Raw genomic sequence first — 15,612 nt, forward strand, 5'->3', positions numbered from 1 at the left:
CCCGACAAAAAATTTTTTTCGACTTACCTCTGGAACAAAAGTTGGTTATTCTGAACAAAATTAATGTCCTGATTATGAAAATATCAATCTTTTACTTCTGTCACATCTACATCAAAAGATATACGCATTTATTAAATTCCTTGTTTTTATACAATAGCATACGTGGTTGTAATTATTACACACAATATATGTTACTTAGACATGTTTCCCACTCAATGATTTCCTTTTATACTCCAGATATGTCCATGTTCATCATTGACATCTGCTAAGTTTTCAGGAAAGAAATCCAGATGGGAATGAAGGAAATGCATTTTTAATGACATTCGGCACCCCATGTTTTTTTAACATTTCAGCAAGTTTGTCACCAGTTGCTCATAGTTCTCTTCTTTTCTCTTTCTGAGGAATCTGTGTACCACAGCCTTGAAAGATCTCTATGCAGCCAGTTCAACATCATTCAGGTTTCTTTGAAATTCTTCATCTTTTAGGAGCTTTCTTATTTGAGGACCTATGAAAATTCCTTCCTTCAGCTTTGCATGAGATAAATTTGGAAACATTTTCAGTAAATATGCAGATCCTCTGCTTTCTTTATCCAGTGCCTTAGTGAAATTCTTAATCAGTCTAAGCTTGATGTGTAAAGGGGGAAGAAAAACTTTTGTGGATCAACCAATGGAACATACTTTACATTGCTTTTGCTGGGAATATATTCATCTCTCTTGTCCCAGTGTTGTACGACGTAGTGTTTTCCTGTTGCAAGATTATCCCACAAACACAGGAAACAACAGTATTTAGTGAAACCACCTTGCAACCCAACAAGCAGTCCAATCACCTTTAGATCACCACAAATATTACAACCATAGTCATTGTAATGTATAGCAGCAAGAATCTGGGACATACTGTCGTAAGTTTCTTTCAGGCCAACAGCATAAACAAGAGGAATTGATGGTAAAGTATTTCCATTATGAAGCAATACTGCTTTCAAATTTAGCTTTGATGCATCAATGAACAAATGCCATTCAGAGGTATTGTGATCAATGTTCAGTTTGTGCATAAGACCAACAACGTCTTTACAGACACACATGTTGTTTTTTATTGCAAAATATCTTGAAAACTCTTCATTTCACTTACGGTATATTGTAATGTTTGTACCTTTGGCAAGTAAGTTCCACTGTTGTAGTCTGGATCCGAGTAATTCAGCCTTATCTTTAGGTAAGCCCAAGTCTCTGATCAAGTCACTTAATTCTTTTTGTTCAATGTAGTGTGGGGCCTTTTCTTTTTCTGGCTCGTAGTCCAAATCATGTGAAGTACATGGTTCCACGACATCTCGTAAAACGATTTCTTCTGTACCATCATCACTACTTCCAATGCCCCAAGATTTTGGTGGCACAAGTACTGGCAGTCCTTTACTGTGTGGCACTGGCCTAATTGCTGATGGGATATTTGATGCAGTGCTTGCTCTTATTGGAAATACTTTTTATTTTCGTCATGCAGAAATAGCAGTCGTCGAAATGATCTTTGGGCTCGCACCACACCATAGGGATGGCAAAAGGTAATGCTCTCAACTTGCCATATAACCACAGACTTAAGTTCATTGTACAAGTAATACAACAGATATGTGGGGCCCAATTTTTTTCTTGGTCACTGATCGTACAGCCAAAGTACAATGAATATGCATCTTTTGTGACATTGTATATTTTCTTCCTCTGAGTTTTTGAAGTTAAGTGTCCGCAAACATAGCAGAAGTTGTCTGGGTGATTGACGCAAGTTCTGTGCTTTGTCTTCTCCATTTTAACAATGCATTAACCTAAAAACAGTAAAAGCAATTGTTAAATTTGAACAGAAGGTGAATTCTTGTAGTGTAGTTTATCATACACTATATATTGAACAGTTGAATGGTGTAATAAAATTAATAAAAATACTGACTTGTCCGGAAAAGTGCATCAAAATCAAAATATACTATATTGCAAGAACAGTAATGATGTATTTGCTTAACTTTTATCCCAATAAACAAAACCAACCAAAAGTTAATAAGTTTAAAAATTGTATTTCAAACAATAATAATATCTTTGTACAGAATCCAGTTATCTATCTATATCTTAAAACTGAGACATGATGGGAAATTTTTATGATTGATTTTGATTTCTATACATAAAACTTGACCAGAAACAACTATTGATTTGCTGGAGGTAAAAATATTGGGTAATGTATAACGAGAGCCATTATAATTTCCCTTGCAAAAATTAAAATTCTTCACTTTACCCTTAACAATAGTTCTCTTTAGGTATATTAATACATTTTGTTCACTACCTTCTAATGGTTCCTTGATGCAAAAAATCCTCAATATCTGCTGAATATTGATAAAAGTGAGGTAAGAATAATGTTCTTCTATATTGTATCTCTATTATGTTGATATAAGAACCAGCCATCTAACTGATCAAGAAATATGCTGCTCTGCATGCAGTTGACTCAAGTCCCAATCTGTCTCTGAAAAATTGAAGTTCTCATGATAATTCATTCATATCTGCTTGCTAAGCCTATTTGTAAAAACTTTGGTCTGTAGCATACCTCAGTCTCATTCTTGATTTTCCATTACTTATGCCACACCAGCCTGACTCAAAAATTTCTTGACAGTTCTCGTCATAATCCACCCAAAGTCATAAATAAACTGAAATAGTACTTTGACACTAAAAGCATTTAAACCAGGAGAAAACAACAGTGATGATAAGTTGGACTGCTGTAAAATAAGTGACATAATGATCTCTGAGAAATAGTCTGATCAGAAACACTACTGATGCTGAAGGAGGGTAAGGCCCCTGAAGTGGACAGTTGGTGTATATCCAATTACTAAAACAGGCAGCATGTGAGTACATCAGACTATTAGGAATGTTAATGAGATCATCATTAGATTCCATTGTTTCTGCAGAACAATGGGATAACCCACTGTTCTGCAGGAACAGTAATGTTTCCCCAATCCATAAGGAAGAAGGTAAAGAAGTGATGAGCAATTATAGACCAGTAAATTTTACTGGTCTATAATTGCTTCAAGACAAGAAACATTTAGGGGTTATGATACAAGGAGACATGAAGTTTTCTGTGCAGTGTAAACTAGTAGCAAGGAAGGTACATGGTGTCCTATCAATGATTTATCAAATTTGTAAAAGTTTGATAAATCATTATTCTTTTATATAAGATGATGGTTTAAACATATAAAGAATATTCAGGTCTGTAGTTGGCAATTAAGATCTCATCAGGTCTGAAAGTAGTTGAAATTAAGTAACTAGTTTTATCAACAAAAAAAAAAAAAGTTACTTCCTGACAATTTAAATATTTAATTTCTTTAATAATTAAGTAGATAACATAATTATTGTGATTATCAAGCAAACTGTTTTACTTATAATGGTCTAATGGAAATGTGGCAGGATTTTTATTTCAGTAGGAATTATTGAATCAAGAATCTTATTTATCAAGAGTTTTTATCTCATTATCATTTATATGATAATGATTTTATATATATATATATATATATATCACATATGATTTATATCTCATTTATCTCATTAGTACCTGCTGTACTAATGAGATGCCAACCGGGCTAGCTGGGTGGGTAAAGTGCCTGCCTGGCAACCCAAAGGTCGCGGGTTCGAATCCCGCCTCAGGCTTGGATCAGAGTACAAAATGCAAAAAACCTTGGGAGGTGCAATATGGCCACAGAAGCCGATGCACCAACAACAACAACAACAAAAAAAAAAAAAAAAACTAATGAGATTCTTGATAAGTGACCATACAAACTACAAATTCTGGACTCCCCCCATGCTTTTCAATGACAAAACTAGCCCCCCCCCCATGGTGGTAGATCTGATGGTATTGTAGTTTCACCACTGCATGTAACACTGTAACAGACTCTTTCCAGGAGACAGAAGATGCTGAAAGTTGTCAATACGATAATTTTACCAAATTTTTCATGACAAATTATAAGAGCATTCAAGAAAGGGATCATTGTGCAAAATACCTCCGTACACAGAAGATTCTGCTCAAGTACCCATCAATGGTGATGTGTGTATTTTGCCACTGACATGATGCCATGTCCACTGAGATCTGCCATTGTGCATGCATGCACAAGAGAAGGGGAGACAGTCAGTAGGCATGACAGGTAGTATTGGTAAAGAGCACAAGAAAGGGTCATTAGAAAATCTTGTATGGGGCAGAATTTCTAGTTAGATTTCTGAATCGTATATTCATCACACGTGAATTAAGATTCAACCTACAAACTGATCCTTGACAAACCACTTGGTTATGACAAATTATGAATTGCTAAAACCTATATAACAATTTACAGATTTGGGGACAACTGCTTGAACACATAGGCATACATTACCATTAATGGTTGCCCAGACTTCTACATCTTTGGGAGCAGGAAATTTGGGAGTGAATGTATGCACAAAGCATACATTCACTCTTTTGCAGGCACTATTGGTAGAGACAATTTTAATGAATGATAATGCATACCACACAGGGCTTGTCTGATGAACCAATTGTCAGAAAGTTAAGGATCATCATATTTAGCTTCACAGAGACTAAAATCTTGATGGTTTTAAGTAAATAAATTATGAGTTTATTTTAAGTAAATAAAATAAATTTAAAATAAAAAATCTAAATAAATTATGAGTCTCATCTGGACAAAGTATGCACTCTTTAAGGCAATGAGAACAGATCAGACTTGTTATTGATAAAAATTTCAGTTTAAATCTATGTGTATTGCTTCCATGTAAAATTACATCTCTTGTTTCAAAATACAGTAGATGTTTGATTATCTTTTTGAAGATTATTTTCTGGCCTGACAGCAAAAAAGATACTTGGAATCTATTACAGGTGTGTTTGTTTATATTTTGTAATGTTACTATAGACAAGTGCATTCAATTTCTCAGAAACCTCATCCCCACCTCTGATTATTAGCTCACCCTGTTCATATTTCAGTATCCTTCAATTTTACTACTTTATGGTTAATTTAATATTCTTTTCCTAGTTATATTTAGATTTTCTTCTGTGAGCATTCATCATGTTAAAACAGGATTGTTCTTTCTATTGAACAAAAACTTCAAACTCTCATCAGTAAGTATAAAAAAAAAGGTGCTGAAGTTGTCAACTTTACTCTCACTCAAAAGATGATGCTTGAAAATTTAGTACTAGTAATGGCAAATGATGCAAGGAAATAGGCTTATACAGCATCAGCTAAAAAAAGAACTATCCACCTCATCTGTCTGTCTTCTCTAATAATTTATTTAATTCTTCTTTAAATATATGCAAATACCTACTTCTACAACCCTAGATGGAAGTTTGTTCTGGCAATCAATTACTCTCTGGATTAGAAGCAAATTTTCACACATTTATCCTACAACTATCCTTTTTCATTTTAAATTTATGTCCCCTTGTGAGTTTTGTCTGAGAAAGAGTAAGGATGCCATGAGCACTTAGTTTACCCATTCCATTCAAAGCCTAAAACATTTCAATTTGATCTCCTTACAGATTTCTGGTTTCCAAGCTCTGCAATTTGTAGAATTGAAGTCTTTCATAGCAAGAGTACAATTTGTGTACTTGATTAATCTTGTTGCTCTTCTCTGCATCCATTCCAACATATCCACATTCTTGCTGAAATGAGATCTCAGGCTCAAGGTGTGGAAGAATCTCATGAGCTGTCAATCCTAGTAACATGTCAGCAGGCGCCTCTGTAGCCAGGTGGGAAGGAGCAGCAGTGCGTAGCACACGCTTCTTGATTAGAGCCAGGGTTCGAGCCCATCACCACCAAATACGGAGGATGCAGAAAGGTCAGGGAATGACCACCACATATCCCCATAGCAATATGGCCTTAGTTGCTAATTCTCCTAAAAACCAAATAACAACAACAACAGTAATATGTCTGCACTGCTCAAGGAACTTCATGTCATACTGTACAATTATCCCTAGCTCTTCTTCATTCACCACTACTTTGAGCGTATCAGTAATTCCAAAATTATATACCCAATTGGTATATAATTTTGAGATCACTGTAATTGTTATGTAGTACTTTGCATTTATCAATGTTAAACCTCAATTGCCACTTCTCAGCTCATCTGCCTAATCATTCTACATTTTATTGCAGTAATACACATTGATTCCTGTCTTAACCACACCACCCTGACATTAAGCCTGATATTTCCTCATCAGTATCATTAATAAATATTGAAAATGAACTTTGGAGGACCCACTAATAACATTAGTTCAAAAAAAGCAGTGCCCATTGATAACCACTCTCTGTCTTCCACTCAATCATCCATTTATCCAGAGCAGTAACTTGTCCCTAATGCCACTGCTTCAATTTGTACAGCAGTCTTTCACGTAAAACAATATCAAATACTTTTCTGAAATCCAAGTATATGATGTCAAAATTAAATTTTACCTCCAATTCCTTTCTTTCAGATTGGTTAGGCACGATCTCACCTTAACAAATTCATGCTGTGATTTCCATATAACTCCATTCCTGTCAAAGTGATCCTGCAGTACTTCTTTTATCACTAACTCCGTAGACCAGCAATCAAACTTACAGGTCTCTAATTATCCACTCTGAATAGGAAGACATTTGCACATCTCCAAATCTATAGACACTTTTTCTGAATTCAAGGATGCTATCATAATTATAGTCAAACATTTAATTACCTCTTTTGCTGCTTCTTTTAATATAACTGGTTAGCTCCCACAGCCCTATTTATTTTATCTTCAACAATTTCTCATACACTTTGTTCTCAGTTATCAAAAAATCATTTGCTCCCACTTTGTATACTTCTGGTATTCCCATCCCCAAAAACTTCTTCGTACATGAATATAGATGTAAAATATTTATCAGTTTGTCAGCAATCTGAACAGGATCATCAATAATTATGCCATTCATAGCCACTGGACCATTGTGGTTCATCTCTTGCTTTCTAATTTAACATAAGTAAAGAATTCTTTTTTACTTTTCTTTGTATTCTTTGCCAAAGACTTCTCATAATCTGTAAGTATAGATTATGAGAAGTAATTATAGATTATTATAGATTATGTACTGTAAGTTTCTGTGTCCCTCCTCCTAATAATTTATAATCATCCCAAACATTTTTCTTCTCTGCCACTAATTTTATTAGTTCATCTGATGTCTATTTAGCTCTAAAGCTTTTTTGAAAAGCTTAGTTGTTTCTAAGATTATTTATATTACTATATTGATATTTTTATTCATATGAATATATATATGAATATGAATATATATTTTTGTCACATTTACAATTTTTGCTTTCATTTTGAGGATTATCCCAACTACTCTGGATAATCAGGAGTCCACTGTATAGTGAGTATATTTTGACATATTCAGATTTTTGTATTTGCTACTAAGTTTTAGATATCAGAGTCTAAGAAAATACAATGAACAGAAGTGCTAAAGTTTGTTGATTAAAATATATATCCAACACTAGGCATTAATGAAAGAATTAGGGAATATTCACTGAAGTAAAATTTGAGATAATGAATAAAACAATTAACAATGGAGGTGATCACCTAATCACATGAGTATATCTTCCACTTAGAGGCCTGCCTCCTCAAATTATATTTAAAAAGTGTAGGCAACTTCGTGTAGTTTAAGCCTTTCCCTTCTAACTGGAGATGGGAGAAGGTTAGGGGGTGGAAGATGACTCATATAGTTGTGTGCCTTTTCACCAGGATCTTTGTATGATATGTATATAATATATATTTTTTTAACATCTTTAAAGCCGTTTTATCAGTTTATAGCCAAATAATATACAAACAGGTACTAGCAATAAAATGATATAGTATATGCTTTTAATCTATTAACTTTGATACATTACTCAAAAACAGTTATATGGTCCCTCACTCGGGGTGCATTTAATAATAAAAAATAAACTATTGTCACCAGGTGATATAATAAGGTGCAATTAACATTAACTACCAAAAAGCATAAAATAGCAAACATCAGGATACCTGTAGGAATGACAGGATGCCAAATGACATCTTTGAACATTAAAGGACATCTGTTATGTTTGCTATAAAATGCAATTCATTTAAGTATCCCCATAGTCATACATCTGCAAGATTCCTTTTACATGACTGATTCAAAAGGCAGGGATGGGTAGATCTAAGCATTATATAACCACCCTCCCTTTCTCTTGCACATCCAAGTATACAGCACATATATGAACATATATTCTTCCATGCAGACAAGGAAAAAAATAATAATGTTCCTCTTAATACAGTCACATGAAACTTTGAACTCAGATGTGATAGAATAATGCCCTCAAGCACTTTACTAATTTCCAGAGATAGCATTTCTATTATGATACTGTATCCACAATCTTTAAAATTAATGGTGTACCGGAGAAACTGGAACCTTATAACCCATCTCAATTAATGAATGATTGGTTTCTGTCGCAACTTACAAGAAAGTAAGATTACCGGCATCACTTAGCTGCTAAGTCTTAGCACATTGCTCTAAGTTTTTATGCCATTAGCAACTGCATTAAAATACGCAAGAAGTTCGTACCCGTATTCATTTTTCATTGTTACTCCCTGATAAATGAAAACATTTTTAAACTGTTATGCAGTAGAAAACAGTACAAACATTAAAATATTATACACAAAATATATAAACGCTGTGCATAAAAATACTAATACAACAGTATTCCAAACGAAATAAAAGTCGATAGTTCTCTTCATCTCAAAACCATCTGCATCTTAACTTCAGTGGCGCATGCGCTTTATACGTAGTAAATATCCACTGGTGACGATGTGATCATTTTTCTGCATGCATCCGACGAAAGATGGATGACGACCTCGAAGACGAAGTTTTGTATCAAACTTTACTGTCACACATGAAGATTTTGTCGCGATTTCTTCTTAGTTTCCCCTTGAACTCTACCTCTGTTAATTGTTTTAGTCGTTTTATTTGTTTCTACTTATCTAAACCAGAAACCCTTGTTATAGGAGTAGCCCTTATCCTTGTATTTCTGTTGTGTCAGTCGACTGAACTGTGGGTTAAAAGTGTTTTCAGCAGATTGCCATTGGCAAAATTCAGAACTGGAAAAGGATTTCCAATATTTGTGAATCCAGTTGAGCTATTAAGTGATCAGCAAGCATGGGAACTGGAAAAGGACAATGCAGCAGTGTATGCTGTTCAGGGTAGGAGGCCGCGGATGGAAGACCGATTTAGTGTTTTAGTTGACGAAAGCGGTATCTCCCTTTACGGGATATTTGACGGGCACGGAGGAGAGGTATGTAATAATAATAGCGTTTTAGCTAAACTGTATATCATGAACTACGGTAGGGCCCACCTTTTAAAAAATGCATTGCTTTCTTAAGTTATCGTACTTTTTAATAGTTATTTAGTTTATTGGATTTGGTCAATTAGTTCTGTGTCATTTTTGAACAGCTTCATTAGCTTACCTTAGTAACTTACCTTACCTTCATTAGCCTACCATACGTGAAATAACCCTTCATCTGACTAATCGGTATCAGACAACAAATGATAAACAGCTTTAAAAAAATGGGAAAGTACTTTTTTGTAGTCTGTATAGGCTTTAAGAGCAAAGTTTCACAAAATTATAACTTTTAAACTGAGGTATGTTATACAGTACTTAGAAAAAGCAAGAAATTTTGAAAGATGTACTTTCAAAATTTCTTGCTTCGACTGATTAAAATATTAGTGCCTGATGTGGCCACAGACCTTTTACTAATTCATAAATGTTATTTATATATATATAATCAAATAAGTCTTAGAGTAGTAATATTCTTTCTTTTTTCAAGAATTATACCTATTCATCTGCAGAGAGCAATAAAAATAAAGTCTTGCACCACTCAGAATATCTGCAACTTCCTTGGAACCTTTCCAAGTTTCCAAGAAGTCAGTATTGAAATAACAAGAAATTATCCTTGCCTATGTAATATTTTAAATATGCATTATAAATTTTTTTAGATGATAAAGTATTCATTATTTGCTTTATATTTTATTATTTCACTTTGAATTGCATAAGCTTATGAACCCATATGTCAATAAACAATTTTTTTTTATTCCATCCAGTACTAAGAAAGCTTACATAGCTACCCATTTTTATCCTAAATGTTTTTAGATATTATCATTCTTCAAGGCAACTAATACAGACTGTAATCATATATTTTTATATCATATAATTTATTATATCTAGTTTATATGAGGCAAAAGTTAACGTTTTAATTTTGCAACAGCAATAGCATGCAGAAGTCATGATATCAGTTAATCATGTCTCACCCTTAAATAATATTAAGATGTCTATTATTGGGTCACCTTTCATCTCCAGTTTGGGAAAAATATCCAGCTTTTTCCATTCTTCATGCTGCAGCCCTAAGAGAGATGCAATATTATATATGATGAACTATGACTGCATACTTATTTGTGTGATGCTGTACTTGTTGCATTAGCAATTTCCATTAAAAATCATAAGAACAGAAACTGTTTACCATCTCTTTTTCAGATTTATTTATCTCTGATAAATACACAATTTGGGGTTGTTCATTCCTTAATAAGTGTTAAAAAGATAATTCCTAGCAAAACTCATTTGCTGTAGAGAAGAGCACATTGAAGTTACAAAACTTTGTTTTTAAAATAAGATAATAAACATTACATATTTTCCATAAGATTAGGGTTAAGTAATTATGTAAAATAGTAATTAATATTATATGACTTGCCTAAGTCGTACATTTTGATATAGAACGTTCAAAATATAATTAATGTACTTCAGTTCAGGTAATGTAAATAAAGTTCAGCGTTCTGCTGACTTTTTAAGATGCAGCACACTAAATTTTCAAAAGACCCTTATAGGCACAATGTGTTTCTTTCTTCATATCCCTGAGGATATGAAGAAAGAAACACACTGAAGGGAATATGATGAAAATAGTGTACATTCGTGAAGATCTGAATGAGTTCTGTAAAAATATTCAAATGTAATTAATTTTTTCATGCTGTGCACCGTTGGTTACAAGATGAAAAATATCTATCAAATGCTTAACTGACAATTATGAATACAGCTTCCAATTAAGCATTTGATGACTGCTTCAATATGAAACATAATATTTCATAAATATTTCTTTTTCAAGATGTTTTTCAAAAATAAAACTGAAAAATCATATAGCACAATGGTGTGCAAACAATAAAACCATTTACTTATAAAAAGGAGACAAAATGAGCACTCTTTAGTAAGCAACAGGAATGAAAACACCTTTTCAGAAAATCATACCAACAGAATAAGTTGGTTAATAACAAAAAATAGTTAATAAAATTATATGCTATGCTGTTCCATTTCTATAATTAGAAGGTATTTTTATCTTTCTTCATTAAAAGATATTAGCATTAGTTGAGGCATATGAAAAGAAAAAAAGCTTATATAGTATCAGCAAAAAAAAAAAACCTTCCCATTTCACCCATCCGTTCACTCCAAATGTTTGTCTAGTTCAGCCTTAAATTTATTTAAGCTATCAACTTCCACAATAACAGATGGAAGTCTGTTCCAGCAATCAACTACCCACTGGCTAAAGGAAAACTTCTGCACATCTATTCTATAACTGTCTTTTCTCAATTTGAATCTATGCCCCCCCCACCTCATATTCTTAATCTGAGCAAGCAGAACTATCCCATCAGCACTGAGCCTGCTTAAACCATTCAAGGCCTTGTACACCTCAAGCAGATCACCTTGCAGGTGCCTACGCTCCAGATGCTGCAACTTGCAGAACTTAAGCCTCTTTTGGTAAGAGCACCCCGTTGTTCCTCTCACCAATCTTGTTGCCCTTCTCTGTACTCATTCTAGCAACTCTACATCCTTCCTAAAGTGAGGCCTCCAGACCTCACTTTAGGAAGGATGGCGTTTTACCAAGATCATTAATACATGAGATGGAAGAAAAATGGGATGCTAGCAGGTCAGCTTTATCCTTGGCTGAAGTGACAACAGAACCATCTGGTTTGGGCAGAGGTGGGAGCAGAGATGGGCAAAAGTTGCAGCCAATAGCTTTGGCAAGAGACCAGAATGCTCGGCTACCATTAGGGCAAGAAGCAAATTTTCTACTCACTCTTGGCCTGTTCAAACTCTAGTTTGGACTGATTAATAACTGCTTTACAATTGTTGCGAGCTTTGGTGTAGGCAGAAAATGAAACTGAAGAATTAGAAACAAGCCAATTACGATATGCAACATTCTTCTCTTGAACAGCCTTAGCACATTTATTGGAAAACCAAGGTTTAGATAAAGGACGAGATTTTAAAGTGGAGTGTGGGATAAAGGATTCCATTCCTGCAAGAATAATTTCACTGACACAATCTGAACAAATGTTGACATCAGAAGTTTTGAAACAGTAATCCGACCAAGGAAAAGAAGAAAAGAAGTGTCGCAGGTCATCCCTTTTTACATTCTTGTAATGCCAAACAACACGAGGTTGTGAATAGCCATGAGATAAAGGCTCCATTGGAGAAGAGACAATCACCATTGTGATCTGAAGTGCCTAAAGGACCTCTCACTTCGACTTTGTGTACTTAGAAGGGTTGTTTGTGAGAAAAAGATCAAGCGTGTTGGCTGTATGATTAGGATTGTCTGGTATTCTTGTAGGTAAATAAACAATCTGTGCAAGGGCATTAGTAATTGCAAAAGCCTCAGCATCTCGACCAGCTGGGTCAGTGTGACTAGAAAATGGAAGCCAGCTGGAGTTGTGAACATTAAAGTCACCAAGGAAAATTACTTCACTGTTAGGAAAGTTGGACTGGAGAAAGTCAAGTTGCAAAGAGAGGAAGTCAAAGATCTCCAAGTGACTAGTAGAGTTGGGAGAACGGTAGAGACAACAGATGAATTTGATACAATGATGTAGATAGATTTTAAGCCAGAGAAGATCAAAGAGAGGAGATTCCAAATTGCCAAGTCTCTGACAGGGAATATCAGAACGGACATATGCACAAGTACGACCTTTGAGGCGAAAGGAATCATACAGCGAATAATTTGGGCCTCTGAGATGAGCAGTAGTTGAATCAACTGATAACTGAGATTCTGTCAGAAAACGTACATGGGGTTTGGCAGACTGCATGTGGAAATGGAGATCGTTGAGATTAGAATTGAGACCACGTACTGTATACAGGTCTCTATATTGAGACCTGTATGCAGTACGTGGACAAAGGGGATAATCATCTCTTTGTCTCTGCTAGTAAAATTCTTATATATCATTGACAAAACTCCATGACCTGCTCTGGCAGCATGTCTGCACTGCTCAGAGAACTTCATAACTGACTGCACCATTACGCCCAGGTCTTTTTTATTCTCCACCTCCCTATGTGAAGTTCCACACAGTTGGTATGTTTCTCTTGGGTTACTGCTGCCCATATGCAGTACTTTGCATTTGCCAATTTTAAACTTTAGTTGCCACTTCTCAGCCCATCTGCCTAACTTTTCTAGATCCTGTTGCTGTAGCATACTGTCTTTACTGTCATTAACAACCCTGCCAACCTTTGTATCATCTGCAAACTTGGACATTAAGCCTGATAAACCTTCATCGGTATCATTGATAAATACACAAAACAACAAATGGGCCCAGCACCAAACCCTGGGGAACTCCACTAATAACATTAGTCCATGTAGAGCAGTGTCCATTTATTACCACTCTCTGCCATCCCCCACTCAACCATCCCTTTATCCATTGCAACAACTTGCCCTTAATGCCATACTGCTCCAATTTGCAAAGCAGTCTTCCATGTACAACAGAATCAAAAGCTTTCCTGAAATCCAAGTATATGATATCAGAATTATTTTTTGCATCCAGTTCCTTTGTGACCACATCGTAGTATCCAATCAAATTGGTCAGATAAGACTTCCCATTAACAAACCCAAGCTGGGTCTGAACTATTAGTGCAGTCTTGTCTAGGTGATCCTGCATCACTTCTTTAATCAGTGACTCCATTATTTTCCCCGGAACACAAGTTAAACCAACAGGTCTATAATTATTTGTGTCACCATTTGAACCCCCTTTGTGAATTGTGGATATATTTGGAAATATCCAGTCCATGGGAACTTCCCCTGAATCTAAGAATGCTCTCGTAATTATGGCTAAGGGTTTGCTAACTTTCCTTTGCTGCCTCCTGTATAACAGAATTCCTCATGTGTGAATGTAGATTCAAAATACTCATTCAGTTTGTCAGCTATCTTGGCAGGATAATCAGCAGTTGAACCACCAACATCAAGTGGACCAATGTGATTACCCTTCTTTCTAGAATTTACTTAAGTAAAGAAGTCTATTGTTTTTCTTTGCATCCTTTTCCCAGGATTTCTCATAATATCAGCCTTTTCTTGCCTAACTCCTTTGTGACTTGATTACAGACTAGCTTATATCTACCATAGGCTTCTGTGTTACTTGATATGCATCCCACACATTTTTCTTCTCTGCCACGAGCCTCATTAGTTCATCTGACATCCATTTAGGTCTAAATCTTGAACAGTATTTTTTAGTTGGAATGAAAATCCGATTAGCTTCAAGGTTAATTCCTTGAAGGCTTCCCATTTAGAATTCACTGTTTTAAACATCATCAGTTGATCTCACTGTATAGAATTTGAGACCACTTTAGTCACCTTTATCGAAAACAAAAACCCTTCCCTTTACACTTTATGGTAGTTACATCTTTAAGTAAATCCCACATCAGTACACTGTGAGCACTGTCACCTAGTGGTTGCTTTATATGCAAATTCTTAATGCACAAATAATCACTGTGCTGATAATCAGATCAAGAGTATTACTCCCTCTGGTTGCCCCTCAAACATTTTGCTGTATAAAACAATCCTCCAATAAATCCATAAAAGTCTTGCTAGTGTGTGAGTGACCAACCCACAAGTTAAAATCCTTACAATCATTACAAGACATTCTGATTTATTGGCCCACTCTTATTTCTCTGCACAATTATTTGTTATACTCATCAGAATCATTAGACCTATAGCACACTCCTACTCTCATTTTCCCTTTCCTTTTTTTTTTTTTTTTTTGTTGTGATGGTGCTTATGTCACACAAAACTGACTCAACATTGCACTGTCCAGCCATATCAACTGGATGCACTTCTTTAGATTTTGTGTTTCTTTACTAACAGCATAGCCCCTCCTCCCTTCCTATCATGTCTATCCTTTCTGTACACATTGTACTCCCAAAATTCCAATTCTGCACTGCTTATATGTGACACCATGTCTCTGATATCCCAACAATATCTGCCTTTGATGTCTTGATCAGCACTCCAAATTCATTCATTATACTTCTAGCATTGGTATATATGAAAGTATACATGCACCTGTTCTTACTCTTAGTTACCCTAACACAGCCCATGTAGTTACTTGTTCCATGATGACTCCTAGCAGCTCTCAAAATCCCCAGCAACCTGCACTCCAGGCTGCTGCTCATTACAATAGAAGCAGTACAAGAATCACTTTTGCCTCTGCCTGCAGCTACTGTTAATCTTTTAGTCTAATCCTCTCCAATCTAGCAGTTTTCTGACCCACCTAACACTGCCTCGATAGCATCAGCAAATATTCTTGCACCTTTTCTATTTAAGTGTATC

The 15,612-nt window shown here is 35.1% G+C and overlaps 1 protein-coding gene across 1 annotated transcript in view; it reads left to right on the forward strand.

Moving 5' to 3' along the window:
* The first annotated feature begins 8,811 nt into the window (after positions 1-8,811).
* LOC150084212 (protein phosphatase 1L) overlaps positions 8,812-15,612 on the forward strand; it is a 98,766-nt gene continuing 91,965 nt past the window's right edge. Inside the window, exon 1 of the mRNA XM_090375101.1 lies at positions 8,812-9,284. Within this exon, the coding sequence (XP_090231227.1) occupies positions 8,835-9,284 (450 nt within the window). The 5' untranslated portion in view covers positions 8,812-8,834. The remainder of the gene's footprint in view (positions 9,285-15,612) is intronic.

This window comes from Mastigoproctus giganteus, chromosome 6 (assembly GCF_048544385.1).
Source record: "Mastigoproctus giganteus isolate SK-2022 chromosome 6, ASM4854438v1, whole genome shotgun sequence".
Classification (NCBI taxonomy): Eukaryota; Metazoa; Arthropoda; class Arachnida; order Uropygi; family Thelyphonidae; genus Mastigoproctus; species Mastigoproctus giganteus.